This window comes from Larimichthys crocea, chromosome XVII (genome assembly GCF_000972845.2).
Source record: "Larimichthys crocea isolate SSNF chromosome XVII, L_crocea_2.0, whole genome shotgun sequence".
In the NCBI taxonomy this organism is placed as follows: Eukaryota; Metazoa; Chordata; class Actinopteri; family Sciaenidae; genus Larimichthys; species Larimichthys crocea.
This window is the reverse complement of record NC_040027.1, coordinates 21,104,180-21,120,733: the sequence shown is the minus strand read 5'-3', so window position 1 is coordinate 21,120,733 and position 16,554 is coordinate 21,104,180. Positions and strand designations below refer to the sequence as shown.

The 16,554-nt window shown below is 40.7% G+C and overlaps 2 protein-coding genes across 4 annotated transcripts; one reads left to right on the top strand and one right to left on the bottom strand.

Annotated features, from left to right (window-relative positions):
* Positions 1-470: 470 nt before the first annotated feature.
* On the bottom strand, positions 471-6,036 carry dmap1 (DNA methyltransferase 1 associated protein 1). Its single transcript, XM_019256794.2, has 10 exons — positions 5,559-6,036; positions 4,738-4,829; positions 4,066-4,261; positions 3,801-3,959; positions 3,518-3,685; positions 3,134-3,319; positions 2,682-2,753; positions 1,971-2,043; positions 1,482-1,834; positions 471-1,238 (listed from the first exon to the last, which is right to left on the bottom strand). Exons 1-10 carry the CDS (start codon positions 5,652-5,654, stop codon positions 1,179-1,181), a joined length of 1,455 nt encoding a protein of 484 aa, XP_019112339.1. The 5' UTR covers positions 5,655-6,036; the 3' UTR covers positions 471-1,178.
* A 2,999-nt stretch (positions 6,037-9,035) lies between these two features.
* On the top strand, positions 9,036-16,457 carry hnrnpm (heterogeneous nuclear ribonucleoprotein M). 3 transcript variants are annotated; one of them, XM_010732433.3, is made up of 16 exons: positions 9,037-9,339; positions 10,079-10,260; positions 11,889-11,941; positions 12,660-12,667; positions 12,806-12,899; positions 12,986-13,231; positions 13,399-13,552; positions 13,678-13,727; positions 13,813-13,870; positions 14,367-14,489; positions 14,580-14,648; positions 14,758-14,826; positions 14,928-15,029; positions 15,181-15,767; positions 15,859-15,910; positions 16,015-16,457. In XM_010732433.3, the coding sequence occupies exons 1-16, from the start codon at positions 9,239-9,241 to the stop codon at positions 16,176-16,178; spliced, it is 2,112 nt and encodes a 703-aa protein (XP_010730735.3). In that variant the 5' UTR covers positions 9,037-9,238; the 3' UTR covers positions 16,179-16,457. The 3 variants fall into 3 exon arrangements, with proteins under 3 accessions (XP_010730736.3, XP_010730735.3, XP_027145798.1); XM_010732434.3 differs by lacking the exon at positions 14,928-15,029 and having other exon boundaries at positions 9,036-9,339; XM_027289997.1 differs by lacking the exons at positions 9,037-9,339; positions 11,889-11,941 and having other exon boundaries at positions 10,127-10,260; positions 14,580-14,649; positions 14,756-14,826.
* The last annotated feature ends 97 nt before the right edge of the window (positions 16,458-16,554 follow it).

The following is a 16,554-nucleotide window of genomic DNA, read 5'->3' as shown; positions in this document are numbered from 1 at the left end:
ATCTGTAATTTGAAGTAATTTAGACTTGGTATGCAGATTGCAGTAGCAGAAATACAATTTTTTTTTTTTTGCCAAGTATACATTTATATAGATATATAAATGCAGATATATGCCCAGATACACGCAGTACTCCCCTCTTCTGGGCAAACGTATTCAAAATTTGCATAGAAATTAATGTCTAAGTAGGCTAAATGACATAATTGACATGCAATTAGCAATATTACGGAGAGCGGACCTAATGAAGTTTCAGTGGCTGTGCCAACCTGAGAATGATCACTGCTTAATTATCATATTAATGAAGTCATTAGTTGTCACTTAACTTAGATGACAGGTAAGGTAAGAATGTCACGATCCTACAATTTCCGCGGCAAATGTGTATTCAACACTAATTACCTCCGAGATAAGATCTCATCTGAGAAAGAGCGACGCATGCTTGAAATGTGAACAATAAACATGTATAACACGCGGCAAGAAAGAAAAAAAAACAATGAGGTTTATTGAATCGTTGACTAAAGCATCTTCAAGGTCACCTGAGGACAAACAACAACAAATCAGCCCCCCCCCCCAGTCCAACAAGCACGGGCAGCAGATGGAGCCACCGTCTATGAGAGAGTGAGACGCACTCTGGGTTGAGAGGGAGCTACAGCGGGTACTAAAGGCTAACACAAAAACACATTTCCAGTAAACTCTATGGCATGATTAGACTACAAAAAAAAAAAAAAACCTCAAATGGGTCAAATGAGCATTGGAGCTCTAGGTCCTCCCACTCCCAGAGTTTCTTCTTTCATTCCAATTCATTCCAATTACTCAGTCGTTCCCACCTCCTTCACCCTGTCCCGATTAGCTCCAGCCTGGCAATTTACAGTTGATCTTGCCTCATCTAAGGCTGAGCAATGGTGGAGGCAGGTGAGTCAAACAGTAATGGAATGAAATGTCACTCAGTTGTTGCCTTTGTCACAAAAGGTGCTGGGCAGGCAAAGATGGGGAGGGGATGGAGAGGTCTTGTTGGTAGGTGAAAAGTTGTGTGTGTGTGTGTGTGTATATTTAGTCCATGGTGCTTTCTACGTTAATAGACAGCAATATGGTGTCCCTTTTGTCCAACCATAAAACTTGCGGGCGTCTGCACTGTGAGGACCTCTTGTCCTCCACCGTGTTACTAGCTGGCGCTCTCGTCCTCATCAAGGCTTCTTTATTTTTTTCACTGAAGACGAACTGGATGCTGATTCTCTCCGTTTGCGCTGCAATTTGATACACAAAATATTCACATCAGGGATTTCCTCCTGTCCACAGCCATGACAGCATTTTATCAGTTTACAATCAATGGTCATTTCTGGAACATGTGTGCCAAACTGTCAGAAAAGCTGGCTATAAAAGGTGAATGCTGTTTAATGAAAGACAGAATCGCCATGTTTAAAAACAGCAGAAGGGGACCAGGCAACTAATTTACATGATGATTTGGGGTCTATACTGTGCAAACTTACTGAGTTGGGGGTAAGTGGTGCTCCTACAACATCAATAATCTGCTCCTTGGCTTCCACCTTGATGTCGTCGGCACTGGGCCAGGATTGAGTGTCGCCCCCAGGGGTGGATGCTGTGGTGCTGTTTGCGGAATTGAGTTCCCCGCTCTGTGTTGTGGTGGCTAGTCCTGCTGCTGCAATTCCACCACACCCGCCTCCGCTGCCGGCCTTCAGCAGGGCTTCGTAGCGATGACGCAACATCTGTTGTTCGTACTCACAGTTGCTGTGAGCCTGCTTCAGCTCATACAGTAGCACCAAGTCGCTACGTAGCTCGTTGAACATCTGGACGATCTCCTCTGTGGGCATGGGGTTAAGATCTGGATCCACGGACAGACGCAAAGGCAAAGAGGAGTAAAAATGACACCGAATACTTCATTTAGGATCCTTATATTATAAGTCTGTTACAGAGGAGAGTTGAAAATGTAAAACTCTGAAATGTTTATTCGCACTTACCCACTCCTTGCTCCATCAGGATCTGCTCAATAGCCTTGATCTTCTTCTGGCCTACTGAGCTTGGCAGTTTCATCTGAATGACACGTAAACACACAGACAGACACACACACACCAACACGCACAAGGGTGTGATTTAAGGTGCCGGATATATTAGAATAAACAGCTCCACCTCGGGGATTTTAATTCGTATGAAATGCACTTCAGCGGGCCAGATCAAAATGTCTTTATCCACTGAACTCTGTCTGACTGATTAGCCAGAGGGGTACTCCACTCCTTTAGCCATGCTAATGCATTTTCCATAGAGAGCGGCAGCTCCTCATCAGTCTTGAAGATGAATAAGAGTCCCCGTGCTAGATCTTACAGATATTAGCTCGCCGCTAACAGAATTAATCATCTCGCTGCTAATGAGAGATAGCCGGGCTCAAGTCAGACACCCTGGTTTCTCACATACATCAACGGCAGGGTCAAGCTTCGCTAAAATGGTTTTGATATTAAAAGTGGTTCAAACTAAACTTTAAATTTATATTCAAGTCCAAAAGTCCAAATTTAATGTGTTTTTCTCTCTCTCTCTCTGTCAGCACAGAGAAATATACATTTTTAATACAGAGCTATTGGATTATTTCTGACTACTAGAGTTTTGGGTTTGTTCTGCGTGTTCTGTTTGAAGATATGTTTCAGTATACTCTTTTTGTAGGATATAGCTTTACTCACCCTATGACTGCGCAGTGTGACTCCTGCTGATTTGCAGTCAGGGAACTTGATGCCTGCCGTCTCTGGAACAGCCTGAAGAAAAAGAAACAGTTGACAAGAGATGACAAAAACATCGGATATATAGATAAATCATTATTAGTGGTTAAATCAGCCTTGTAAGTTAATGAGTCAAACTGAGACACGAGAGTCTCCTCAGTTTCTTAGAGACACAGATGCTCTATCAAACTAATATAAAATGAAGAATACAAAATACTGAGACTGAGCTGATTGGTTCGGTATATTACTGCCTCCAACAATCACCCTAAAGAGGTTGACAAAGGAGTTATCTGAGTAATAAAGTTTTTATACATTTCTCTTTTTTATGCCTCCAATAGTGCTTTGATTCACTGGTGAACATACATAGTACGAAACATCTCAGGTATGAATTCATTTGCTTTTTGCGCACAACATACCGGTTTTTCTGTTTCTCTTTTTTGTGGGAGCTTCTTCTTTGAAACCCTCTTCTCGGCTCGTCTCAGCTCTGTCGTTGTGTCGGCTGCCTTAATGAGTTTCTGCAGATCCTGAGCCTTCTTCTCGCGCTCTTTCTTCCTTGTCTCAATCTTTCTGAGCTCTTGTATAAGGTATTCCTCTTCTGCCACCTGCAGGAAAAACATGAGAAGCGCAATCTTAAAACATCATCTTGCAACTTTTGGCAATATTGTTTGCTTTCCCCACCCCCACAAAAAATGATCACTGTATTAATAACTGCAATTAGTTAATACTCAATGTCATGCTTCTTATCTTAACTGGGCAATATCACAGTTATAAAAGTAACAGCAAATTACAAAGTTACTAACTTGTTCAGGTGTGCGATTGAAGAGCTTCTCCAGTTGCTCTTTACGGCGCCTTTCATGACCGGCATCAAAGATGTAGATCTTGGGCTCTGTCCCTGAGGCTGCGCGGACCTTTGTTAGCTTACCACAAATATTATAATACCGTTCTTTCAGGTCCTCCACAGATCGTTTCTGAAAAGCATAAATTGATAAATGTTACTACAAATATGTTTGAACTTCTTGCATGATACATTTTGCAACATATCCTGAGTGAAAAGAAAAGGGAGTGCTGTAGATGAGTGTTTACTCTGTATTGTTGGTGGTCATAGCGATCGTGGACAACTATGAAGCGCAGGTCAAAGCGCTTGCACAGGTCAAAGAGATGGTCCGTCTCTGCTTTAGTCCAGCCATCGTCATGCAGATGCATCTGATACTCCTGCTCCGAGTACACTGGCACTTGCACGGTCTATAAACGCGGACAGAAGAGCAGACAGAATACAGTGAATCAGTATGCATAACTGAAAGTGTATACGAAACGATTAGACTAAAGAGGAGACTGTAGTCATCCGTACCTTGTTAAAGCGGGCAAAAGGGTAGTCCTTGCCCTCCTCCGCCACACGTCTCCAGTGGTGGAATATAGCCCCATCCCTGCGTGCTGGGTTGGTAAAGGGCATCCACTTCCAGGGACGCACCTTTTTACAGCCCAGCTTGGCTTTCACTGTCCTATAGCCCTGAGTAGTATCACTGGGCAGCAAAGGGGGTGCATCTCTGCAGATTAACAGGAAAACAAGTCTTTGTTAGAGCGAAAGCACAAAGTACGCGGGAAAGTCTATTTTGTAATGTAACCATCAGGATATTCAACACATACGAGAACATAAAGCAAACACCTATGCAGTGTGCAATGACAGGGACAAGCAATACAAGTTTTTTTCAATAAGGATTTAAGATGAAAGCTTCCACTGTTTGACTGGGCCCACCGTGACCCTGATGAGGATAAGCGATTACAGATAATAGGTGGATGTTTGGCTGGGTAACAACAAGCTGTTCACAGGGCTGTCATTGGTCTTAATTTCTATGTCAGAATTTTTCTCCTCTACCTTTTTTTGAAGTTTAGACAAACAATCATTATCCATGGATCATTTTTATCCCAATAATTTCCCCTTTAAGAATACGTTATCACACACAGGACTTGAATCAAAACCTCAACAGTAATCCGAGATTTAATTTCAAAAGGAGTTACATACTTCTTATCTGAATATAGCAGAGCATAGACCTCTCGGTGCATCCCCTCCGGTCTCTTGAAGGTCAGAGTCTCTGTTGTCTTCTTGCTTTTTTTCTGAGACAGATGATGGAGTAACAGGTTATTTAACTTAAGAGAAAAACAGTCATACTCTCAGGCACAGAATAGTTCAGTTCAGTTCAGAGCTTTATTGTCCCGCCAGGGGAAATTTGATTTGCAGTGACAATGCAACTTACACAACAAACAATAAATAGACAAACAGTGACATAGAACAATGACAGCAACCAAAACTTGATTTAAACAATCCTAAATGAAGTTAGAATATAAGTGACAGAAGGCAAAAAGTCTATAAAAGATAAACAAATATCACAAGAACAGTAAAATTTAAGAGTTGTGCAAATGAATTGCATTGATTGCACGTGGAACAAAGGAGAATTTATATTTATATTAATATTTGTTCGTGCACTAGGTAGCATGTATCTCCGTCCAGACGGCAGAGAAATAAATTCCTGCAACAATGGGTGGTCAGGGCTATTCAGGATGGACCGAGCCTTCTGCAGGACTCGTCTGTCAAAGATCTCTGAGAGACAGAGCTGCTGCATGCCAATTATCTTGTTGGCATCTCTCACAATTTTGAACAGACTATTTTTGTTTTTAACCGACAGGTTTCCATAAAATGAGATCAAGCAGAAAGTTAAAACTGACTCAATAAAAGATCTATAAAACAACATTTCTCAATGTTGTGCTGTTGGGACTCTTTGAATATCAGGTACAGTCATTCACTGGACACAAGCATCATCATGTGTATCCAGGATGATCTCTCACCTTGTCTGAGTTAATGAGATCCTTCTTGCTGATGGGACCGTCATTTTCTCCTCCGGTCAACTCCAAAATATCCCTGACGTCTGCACCGGTAGTCATGGTTCAATATGTTGATAGTTAAGTCGTCTTACAACCTGTCAAAACCCTGTTTCATTCATTCACAGGCTCACAGGCAGTAACGCGGTGACTGTAACAGCGAATACGCTCTTAGCTAAAGGCTAACGCGATCATTTCTAACCTGTTTGTCACGGTAACTTTACCCAGAGCCTCGCGTTTTTTTTGTGAGATTTGCTCTCGTAATATTATCGTGAACGTTTCTACACGACACGAAGCTACAAAGACGCTTAATGAGAATATCCAGAAGCTATTGTTAAGGCTAGGCGAGCAGCTGCTAGCCACCTAACCCGACACTACTTCCGTCCCCGCTGATGTCGCTGTGTGGACGGATCCGCTCAGCAGTTCACCGCCGCCCCCGTGCGGTCCGACGGTGAACTGCAGGCTGTTGTTGTTTTATTTCAAATATAACAAAGCGGCTCAAAGTGACAGTAATAAGATTATAGCAATAACTCGGCGAAGCTTTACAAGCTAAATCATAAACATTACAGGATAAAAACATACAATTACACCTGTAATAGTCTGAGCATTCACACAAATTCTATATAGTATAGTCTATTTGTAGTACTTCTTATGTAAATATAAAAAACTTAAATTGTCTTTGATTCATTCAACAGAGAGAGAATAAAATAAGGTTAAGAAGACAACAGAAGTATAGATTAGATTAGATTCAACTTTATTGTCATTACACATGTATAAATACAAGGCAACGAAATGCAGTTTAGCATCTAATCAGAAGTGCAAATAGCAAAGTGCAATAGATACAGACAAATGCAGTATTTACAGTAGTGCAAGTAAGGTGTGTATAACTATGTATAACTTATGTGCAGAGTATGTTCAGATAAACAATGTGGGCAGTAGTTATGGGCAGATTATATACAAATAAGTTATGGGAGCATAATGTACAGGTAGTGCAATTAATAAATTAACAGAGTGCAAGATACAGATGTGACTAAACTGATATTCAGATATATTACAATACAGTACAAGAGGGCTAACTATACAGTACAGATGTATTTTAGATAAATGTGGGGTTTTTTTGTGGGGGTTTTTTACAGCTGTGTTGTGGAGAAATTGCTGAATTCAATGGTCAGTGGTGAGGTCAGGAAAGAAGGAAGTGATCAGTAGCCTCTGATGTCTTATGCTGTAATATTTTTTGATGCTTGATCGAGGAGAATTAGAGACACTATCAAAGTAAATCAGAAGTGCCTGAATCGGTCTCACATTCTGCCCAACTCATGCTGGTGGATAGACTTTAAACCCCAAGATAACACCACAAATACTATACGCCCAGAATTAGTCAAAGAGAATGTCTTTATCCATGGAGGTGTTACTGTCAACATATTCTAGTCTGGAGACACAGATGTCCATTTACGCAGTTTGAAACGTCAACGGCAAGCTATCTATTATGTCTAGGAAGGCAGCAATAATCTCTTCCACACATGATCTCGTGTAACCTAAGGATAGAAAATTCCATAACAAGCTGTAATATGTAAAACATCATTACAAAGGATACTTCTCAGAGACTACAAAGTCACATGTGTTTCAGCTGAAAGATCAGAGGCCCCTTACAAGCACATTAGTTTAGAGTCTGACAAAGAGAGAATACATTGTAACATAGATTATATACAGATCCTGCCCTGAATCTCTCAGAAGTCTTCACATTATGAGGAATCTGCCCCTTATCTGAGCCACGAAAGCTATCAACAAAAAAATCCTCACAGGAACTTCTCATGACTAGAAACAAAGAAACCTCATGAATAAACACATTTAAATAACAGTTCTTCACAGCTGACCCTTGTAACAGGTCACAGCTGCAGGACAAGAAAAGCTGCAAACTATAGTCATTTTCTCAAAGGAAAATACACAGTAGAGCAAAATATAAAATACAATATAGGCAAGAGTTTATTAGTGTAGTGGATACATTTTGACACCACATATAGAAAGATTAATTTGTGCCCCAATCCTTAAATGATGCTTCAGTTACAGAAACCAAGTAATACATTTTTACAATACAATGAACTATAGTATAGTATAGTGATGCAATACTATGAAAAGTAGTTCAATATCAAGGCATAAACATATTTATGTTAAAACTGAAAGAAAAAGACACAGAGCAACACATAACAATGATGATAAACTTAATGATAATCATACACAGCAAAAAATATATTATATTCTTTATTTAATGGCACATATTACTTTTCACATTAAAGGGAATTTCTCACTCAGTTGAACATAGCAACAAACAATATCAAACCAGTGTCTGATGGGATGTGGTTTAGCAAGGATATAACATTTATAGAGATTATACTATTGTGAAACTCAGATATACTGTATATTTTGCATCAATAAACCCCTCTTCTTACTTTCAGAGATTTTCAGGAGGAAAACAGAACTAACCTGTGAAGTGCTGAGGATGTAACACCACTTGGGATGAGAACAGGTTTGAGTGGTATGTATGTATGTATGTATGTATGTATGTATGTATGTATGTATGTGAGTCTCACCATTAAAAATTGTCCGTTTCTCAACATGAAGGACTGCTTTCATGCAAGACAACAAGCACTGTTGTTGTAAACAGTACAATCATTAATCTTTCCATGGACCCTTAAAAAAGTCCTCTAAAAATTAAACTGGCAGCTGGAGGTTATAAATTACTGACCAGAGTGACAAGAGAATGGCCACAAACGTATGAGAATCATTGCATGTTTTAACAAGTTGGGTTAACAAGGTGTATAAAGGTCCATAGCCTACCAGTCTAAATCTTAGATGTGTAAACAGTCTGATTCCTTACTAGGTCATCAAAATGAAAACCCATAACTTGTTGGCCTGATAGGCTTAAATGTATGGGCTTCTTTGGGCTTGAGCCATCTCTCCATACATCCATACATACTAAAAATCACTAAGGCTAAACTGGTATATAATAATAATAACAATAATAATAATAATAATAATAATAATAACAACAATAACAATTATAATAAAAATAATATCATCATCATCATCATTACTACTATTAGTATTATTGTTGTTGTTGTTATTGTTGTTATACTGTAATGTCATTTATAAAGTTTTATGTTGTTATTGTTGTTATACTGTAATGTCATTTATAAAGTTTTACCTTTAAACTGTCATAAACGTATAAATGTATTGCTAGTTGTGACATTCAAAACAATAAAAAAGTGCACATATTATTACAATCGATAAACTGTGACATTAAAAAACACACATGTTTTTATTATTACTGATAGATGGATTTTAATGTGTTTGTATGTTTATCTGTCTTCAGTCCGGGCACTGTTATTCTGAAAATCTCCTTTGTGTGCCGTGTGACTTTTATTTTGGAAAGTAGACACCGGATGCAGATGTATGTGTCACTGGTTTTGAAATTCCCAGCATCCTGTCGGACTGCTCTCCGCCATTTTCGATAGTTGGTGTCGCAGGAGTGGTCGGCGTAGCTAACAATTATTAAATTGTTCCAGTAAGGTCGCTTTTGAAGCCGCTCGACGAAGATAGTCTGTGACAGCAGAGTTTGATTTAACAAGACCTTTAAACTGCGCACGAAGATGTCCAGCGAGCAGGTAGAAAACACCGCCGAGAAAGTAGGCCAGCAGCCGCCGCCGCAGCAGCAGCCGCCGCAGCAGCAGCAGCAGACGCCGCCGCAGGGGTGAGTCCATTCATCACGGTCCTTTGTTAGCTCAGCGGCTAAGTCGTTAGCCGTAATAGTTCTGCTCCACGGTAATGTGGAGCTTTAATGAAAGTGTTAACTTAGATGCATCATGTTGTAGCATGTTTTTTTGTTGTTGTTTTTTTGAAGACTTACATCTAAATCATCGCTGTATGCGTTTAGCTTCTGTTAAGTTGCGTGTGCTCGGGCCCCGTCTATTTTCAGGGAGGCCCATCCGTTTTACGTAACTTGAAAAGTTTAACTTAGCGTTAGCGGTTCACTGAGCAACTTGTTACGGCTGAGTATTTTTCCCGCCTTTTCTATTCGTTTGCGATTTGATATAGATGTTAGACTTTGCAATGCTGAACATTAAATAGCAACACAGGCCCATTCAGAGTAGGGGCGGCCTTACCATGCGGCGGGTGTTGGTGATAAACCTTTGCAGCCGATTATTACAGTTGTATATAGCCCATATATAGCCCAGTGTGCATGTGCGTGTGTGTATGTATATGTGTATAATTTCCCCTCTTTTTTAAAAACAGTTTTACAAAACCTCTTTAAAACTACTAGAAAATTAAGTTACATAGTGTTAGTGTTTACTAAGTTACTTAAATGTGGCCCCCGTTTCTTTAACCTTAGGACTCACTTGTAAAAGCATTTTCACATGCATGCAATAAGTTTTTTTTTTTTCATTTTTTACTCACTATTCCTTTTTTTATTAACTGCTCTGTTTTTACAGAGAAGTGAATGGGAAAGCCAAGCATGAGTCCATTTCAAGCAGGAAGGAAAGGCCCCAGAAGAGAGGTGGAGGAGGCCGCTACGAACCCTATGGGAACGTGAACAAGAGATACCGTGTTTTTGTCAGCAACATCCCATATGATGTGAAATGGCAAGCCCTCAAAGACCTGATGAAAGAAAAAGGTAAGGTGTTTTGGTTAAGGGATTGACCCACCTTTGGACATAACAAAATGTTCGTCCAGGGTCGTTTTGTTTGACCACTGCAGCTCTGAAAGCATTTTGGGAACTTGTGCAGAGACTTAAGTTGTACAAAGTTGCTCGAGATCTCGTGGGAGTTATTTTGGAACAAAGGTTTTTGGATGGTGTCCCGCTTATTTGTCATTTGTCCGTTAACAAAGGAGTTGCTGCAGACTTGCACACGTGCTGTGAACCCGGATGTTATACCGAACATTTACTCTCCTTTTGAGAACTAAAACCTTTTGTGGTTTTTGTGAAGTTTGTGAAGTTCTACATGTGTAAAGCTGGTCCAATAATGTGAAAATCCAATGGCTTGTGATCATGAACAGCACAATGACTTTTTTTCCCCAAGAATTATATTGGGAAGAAAATATATATGGTACACAGCTATAATGTAACGATGTTGCTCTTAGTTGCAACATGTAATTAAAGGTAAAACCTGGACTCTTGATCTAGAAATATGTCAAAATTTTGGAGACACGTCAAATGAAATCATCTGTGATGCAGCAACTTTGAATTTCAGCAAGGGTTTGCCCAAAGTTCTCTTAAATCTACACAATGGATTTACATGTGTTGTTACTCATGTGAAAGTACTTATGGGGTATTGGAAGGCGATAGATGTATCATAAGTAATGCACTAAACTGGCATTTACTTGAAGTAAAAGCATGTGTTAAAGGTAGAATCCTTTTTCCGAAGGAGTGCCTGTTCGTGTTTTTTGACAACTGACTGTGGAGTTAAATTGCATTTTCTTTTTTAGGTGTGACCTTGACAAGCAAATGTTTTCTCAGCAGATCTCCATGTTGTGCCAAACACAGCTATGCGTTGGGGACTTTTTTGGGGTACAGGTCTACAAAATGAAGCAACTTCTTAGGCACTGTCCTTGTCTCAGAGGTTTGGTCACTGATGCCCATTCGTTGAACAGACACGTGATCCAGAACGAAGGCATGGCTGTGGTCATCGCTAAATCAAAAATTCTGATAGTGTGCGTTTCAGGAACAGGGCCACTTCAAGAACATGTTTGCAGTCACAGAAGTTTTTCCCCCTTAAGAGCTTGCCGTCATTAAGATTATGGTTAGTTTTCTAGCCGTAGGTTTCCTCCAAGGCTCGGCTGATGGAAGAATGTATTGATGCATAAACCTGAGGTTTAATATGGCGACATTTGACAAAGTATGCACAGGTTTGACAATGAAATGGGCTGATGCATTGAATGGGGTTTGCCTACTTGAAACTATTTGGTCAATTATCTCCAGGTAGAAGGTGGTGTTCACGGCATTCTATCCACATAGGAAGGCTGACGGCCATTTCAACAGTTGTTGTCCTCAGTCTATTGTTTTTGGTGCTTCGGGAGAAATCCAACAAGGACAGGCTAAGAAGTCTATTTAAAAGACGAAAGCTTGCTTTTTGTAGACCTGTACCATATTGTGCTGCTGCTGAGGTGCTGGGGGAAGGCTCAGGACTGGCAGTCTGGGCTCACTGTCACCGGCCGCCCTACTTGTGTTTCTGCTCTAAACCCCAATTGTTCTCTCGGCTTCTCTCCCCTTGGTGTGTGTCGTCTCTGGAATCTGATTTGTAGTGGGTGAGGTAACGTACGTGGAACACTTAATGGACGCAGAAGGCAAATCGAGGGTAAGTGCAAATACATACAAATAAAAAATATACTCCTAGACAAACATGTGTTTGTCAGATTTGGTGTCTTTATTTTCACTGTCTGAATTGTTCAGACTCAGAAACCTGGTGGAGTGTGTGAGATGGTGACATGCTGGAGGCGTGTTTATTGGTGTCATCTGTGGCACTGACTTGAGGTCATCCCGAGGGTTGATGCTCTTATAATAGGATTTCAGCTTTCTTTGTAGACAATCATGTGGGATTGCAGTAGCTGACAATGTCCCTTTTGGTGGCTGGATTTGTTCCTCATGAACTAAAGGGGTCTAGTCTGCAAGAGGTTGTTAGAAGGCTGTTAGATGGTTGTTAAACATAACTCATTCCGTAGACTTGTTTTACTGGAAATGTTACCACCAATATCTTAGTAGTGGGAAATCCTATCTCACTGTGGATTTTCTGCCCTTTGGATGTTGGGAAAAATACTCAAATATTCACCAGACTTTCCTGCATTGTGTTAGTGACTCGGAAAATTGTGAGATCTTAACATTGTAATTTCATTTGGAAGCACAGTTGTGGCCAAGGCTGTAGGCTTGTGTGACATTGAACTTTCTATTGTGCATGAAATTCTCTTTGTCAACATTGTGTCAAATAAAGACACCTATTAAAACCATTGCTTTTACTAATTTTAATTATTCTTTACTCCTTGGTGTGCGGCCTGTTCTGATGTCTTCCATCAACAAAGGGTTGTGCGTAAGTAGTTTGCATTTATTTTGTTTGTCGAAGTAGAAACATGCGCACCAGAGTCTGCTTTTAAAAAGGTCCTTTATAAGATAATATTTATAAGAATTTCTTTATTGCTGGCTCTCATATGTTGTGTATTTCTGTCAGTGTTGTTGAGTTTAGGACTGAGGAGCTAATGAAGAAAGCAGTGGAGAAGGTCAACAAGCACAACTTCAATGGAAGACCCCTGAAAGTGAAAGAGGTAGGCCTCCGCAAGAAAAATAAGCAACAAAGAGGCAAAAATGTCAGTTGTGGATTTTCCTAATCATAATTTAATTCTTTTTTTAGGACCCTGATGGTGTGATTGCTCAGAGAGAAATCAACAAGGCCCAAGGTGGAGGCCCACCAGGAGGTCATGGAGGAATGGGAGGTATGGGTGGAATGGATCGCATGAACATGGAACGAATGGGCCCTGGACCAAATGGCCCCATGGTCAACATTCCTCCAAGCCTCATGAACAACCCGAACATTCCCAATGAGATCATCCATGGACTCCAGGCTGGCAGGATTGGCAGCACTGTCTTTGTGGCTAATGTAAGACTTCCAGAGTTACCCTATTGTTTGTTTGCAGAAAGTGATGTGAGAAGAGAGGCAGCAAATACATTTGAGAAACTGTAGCCAGAATATTGACCTTTTACTTCATGTAAAATCTAAACTAATTGTTTGGCAAATAACCATTTCTTTGTTTCTTGTGCCTGTAGCTCGACTACAAAGTGGGCTGGAAGAAGCTGAAAGAAGTCTTCAGCATGGCTGGCATGGTGATGAGGGCTGACATTCTGGAGGACAAAGATGGGAAAAGCAGAGGCATGGGCACAGTCACATTTGATATGCCCCTTGAAGCAGTTCAAGCTGTCTGTATCCTTTTTGTAAAATGTTGTTTGTTTGTTTTTCTAATGTGTAGTGTATGCATAGAATGTTAGTTTATTAGAACTGCATTGTTTCAAAATGCCTCTGGTGTGCTTTCCTTAGTGCTTTCACAGCTATGTTCAATGGGCAGCTGTTGTTCAACAGAGTCATGCACGTGAAACTGGTATGTTGCTTAAAGCTTGCGGTACATTTCATCACATTATGATTGGAAAATGTAGTCTTGAGTGCTTTTATGGCTTTTTTTTCAGGATGAGAAATCTCTTCCCAAAGACTTTGGACCACCTGACAGAGCTGCTGCTCTTCCCCGTAAGCATACACTTGAACTTTCGACTATTTTTGTTAGACCCGTTAGATTAGAGGTGCTGTTTTTGATGTGTTTTTGTTATCTGCTAGTAGCGTAGTTAGTGAGGTTTTTCTTTCTCGTTTTGGTTTTGTAGTTAGATAATATAGGCTCTGTTTAGAGTTCTCTTTTTGTTATATTGGTTTGTTCGTTTAACAGCACTTGCTCGCCCATAGTTCCCTTTTGCCTCACCTCCTTTTGTTAAAAACGATCTGAACCTTCATTTACTAATACTTTTGTTTAATAACCTTTAAAATCTGGTTTTATGTTACTTCCTTTCATACCCCTTTATCTGGTCGTAACAGGGTAAAAATAAAGCAATCCCATAAATCTCTATCAAATCTAAAAGTTTCAAAGGTTTGAGTGCTTCCTTTCCTTCCCTTTTTAGCCAATTTATTTCTACAGACAGAACATTTTCTGTGGTTAGAAAACATCTTTATTTTATTTGTTTTCTCTTCTTAGGTGGCCTGAGTGGTATTGGTTTAGGTCTGGGACCTGGTGGCCAGCCTATTGATGCTACTCAGCTCAACAGAGGAGGTGGTGGTGGTGGTGGAGGTGGAGGAATGGGCAACATGGGCCCTGGAGGTAACTAGCTTCAGAGTTTTTTTTATTATTCTGTTTTCTAAATAAAAGATGTAAGAAATCAGTGATTTATTCATTACTCCTCTCTTGTAGGAATGGATGGAATGGGCTTTGGCAACATGGGAGGTCGTATGGGAGGAGGAGGAGGAGGTGGTGGAGGAGGTACGTACTGAAGATTTTCAAACGGCCCCTACTGTATTTACATTGTTTTCTATTTAATGTTAAAGCAAATTTTAAAATCGAAACTTTCCAACTTTCTTCTCTATTCTAGGAATGGACAACTTTGGAGGAATGAACAACATGGATCGTTTTGGTTCTTCAGGGATGGGCAGAATGAATGGTAAGGAGGAGTTTTGTGACATTGAAAACTCTGAAGCAAGCGTGGAACAGTTTTCACGGTTTGCTTGACGTTTCTAATGGTTTCATCTCTTGCATTGTCAGAGATGGACCGTGGGATTGGTGGTGCTTTTGACAGGGAGTTTGGGCGAAATGAAATGGGAATGTCTCGCAGTAGTTTTGGAGACTCCTTTGAAAGAGGAATGGGTTAGTATTTTCAGGATTTTGTCTGAAATTCCTCTGATAACTGCTCTGAGCCTCATCAGATGTAATGCTCGCTTCAGCTTGAGCTCTGTCTACGTAACCTTTCCTTTGTTTATTTTTTTTGTTTTGCTTTTTTGTTTACTTGCTTTTATAGGAAACTCCCTCGGTATGGACCGTATGAATTCTGGAATGGACCGCCTGGGAGGAGGCAACATGGATCGCATGGGAGGGATGGACCGGATGGGCATGGACAGGATGGACCGTGTGCCTGACCTTGACAGGCTGGGTTCTGGGTTTGACCGGATGGGCTCAGGGATGGACCGGCTGGGGCCCAGTATGGACAGGCTTGGACCTGGCCTGGACCGTATGAGCTCCAGCATGGACCGCCTTGGCCCAGCTGGGTTTGACCGCCTAGGCCCGTCTGGTTTAGATCGCATGGGTTCTGGCATGGACTTTGGCTCCCCAATGAGTATGGAGCGCATGGGCAACACCGGGCTTGACAGAATGGCCAGCAGCTTCGACCGCATCGGCTCCACTGGAGGACTTGACCGCTTCCCCTCTGGTGGTCTCGACCGCATGAGCTCTGGCATGGATCGAATGGGGTCTGGAGGTGTTGGCGGTCAGTTTGACCGCTCTGCTGACTTGGATCGTGGATTCGGTGGCAATTCCTTTGGAGGAGCTGGAGGGCCTGGAACCGGGGGAGGCAATGTCAGGAAGGGATGCCAGATCTTTGTCAGAAATGTAAGTTTTTATCAACAAAGTAGTTTAATTAATTGACCAGTATCCTCTCACTTATAATTGTAATTAATTTAAAATGAATGATGTTTTTCAGCTGCCCTTTGACTTCACCTGGAAGATGCTGAAGGACACCTTCAATACATGCGGTAAGAGAAGTCATGGTTATGTAATCTGATTTTAAAATTAGCCGTTATTGTTTGCTATTTTACATTAAGACGACTTCTCACATTGTCAACTCTTCTCTCTGCAGGCATGGTTCAGTATGCTGATATCAAGATGGAGAATGGCAAGTCCAAGGGCTGCGGTGTGGTTCGCTTCGACAACCCTGAAACCGCCGAGCGCGTCTGCCGGACCATGAACGGCTATCGGCTGAATGGAAGAGAAATTGATGTTAGGATTGATAGGAATGCATAAGTTGTTTGTTTTTGCATTACATCTGACATTTTTAGTCTCTAATGTCCAAACGCTCTGTATCATCTGAATTTGCCCTTCAGCATATTCGTACTCACTTGGTTTGTTAGGTATTTGTTACTGGTGAAAATGTTTGTTTAGTAATTTGTAACAGTGAAAGTGTTTTAGTTTAAATTTTACTTTTTAGAGACCAAATTTTAATTTTTTTCCTTCCGTCTTGCTTCACTCGTCATTGCCTTTGTTCTATAAGGTGTTTTGATAAATAAAAGTCAATACTTGAAATGCTTTGGGTTCTTTGCATTATTGCCTGCCTGTCAATACAGTGAACATCAAACTTACAGCTTGCATGAGATTTACATGGAAATGCTGTTTGGCAGTT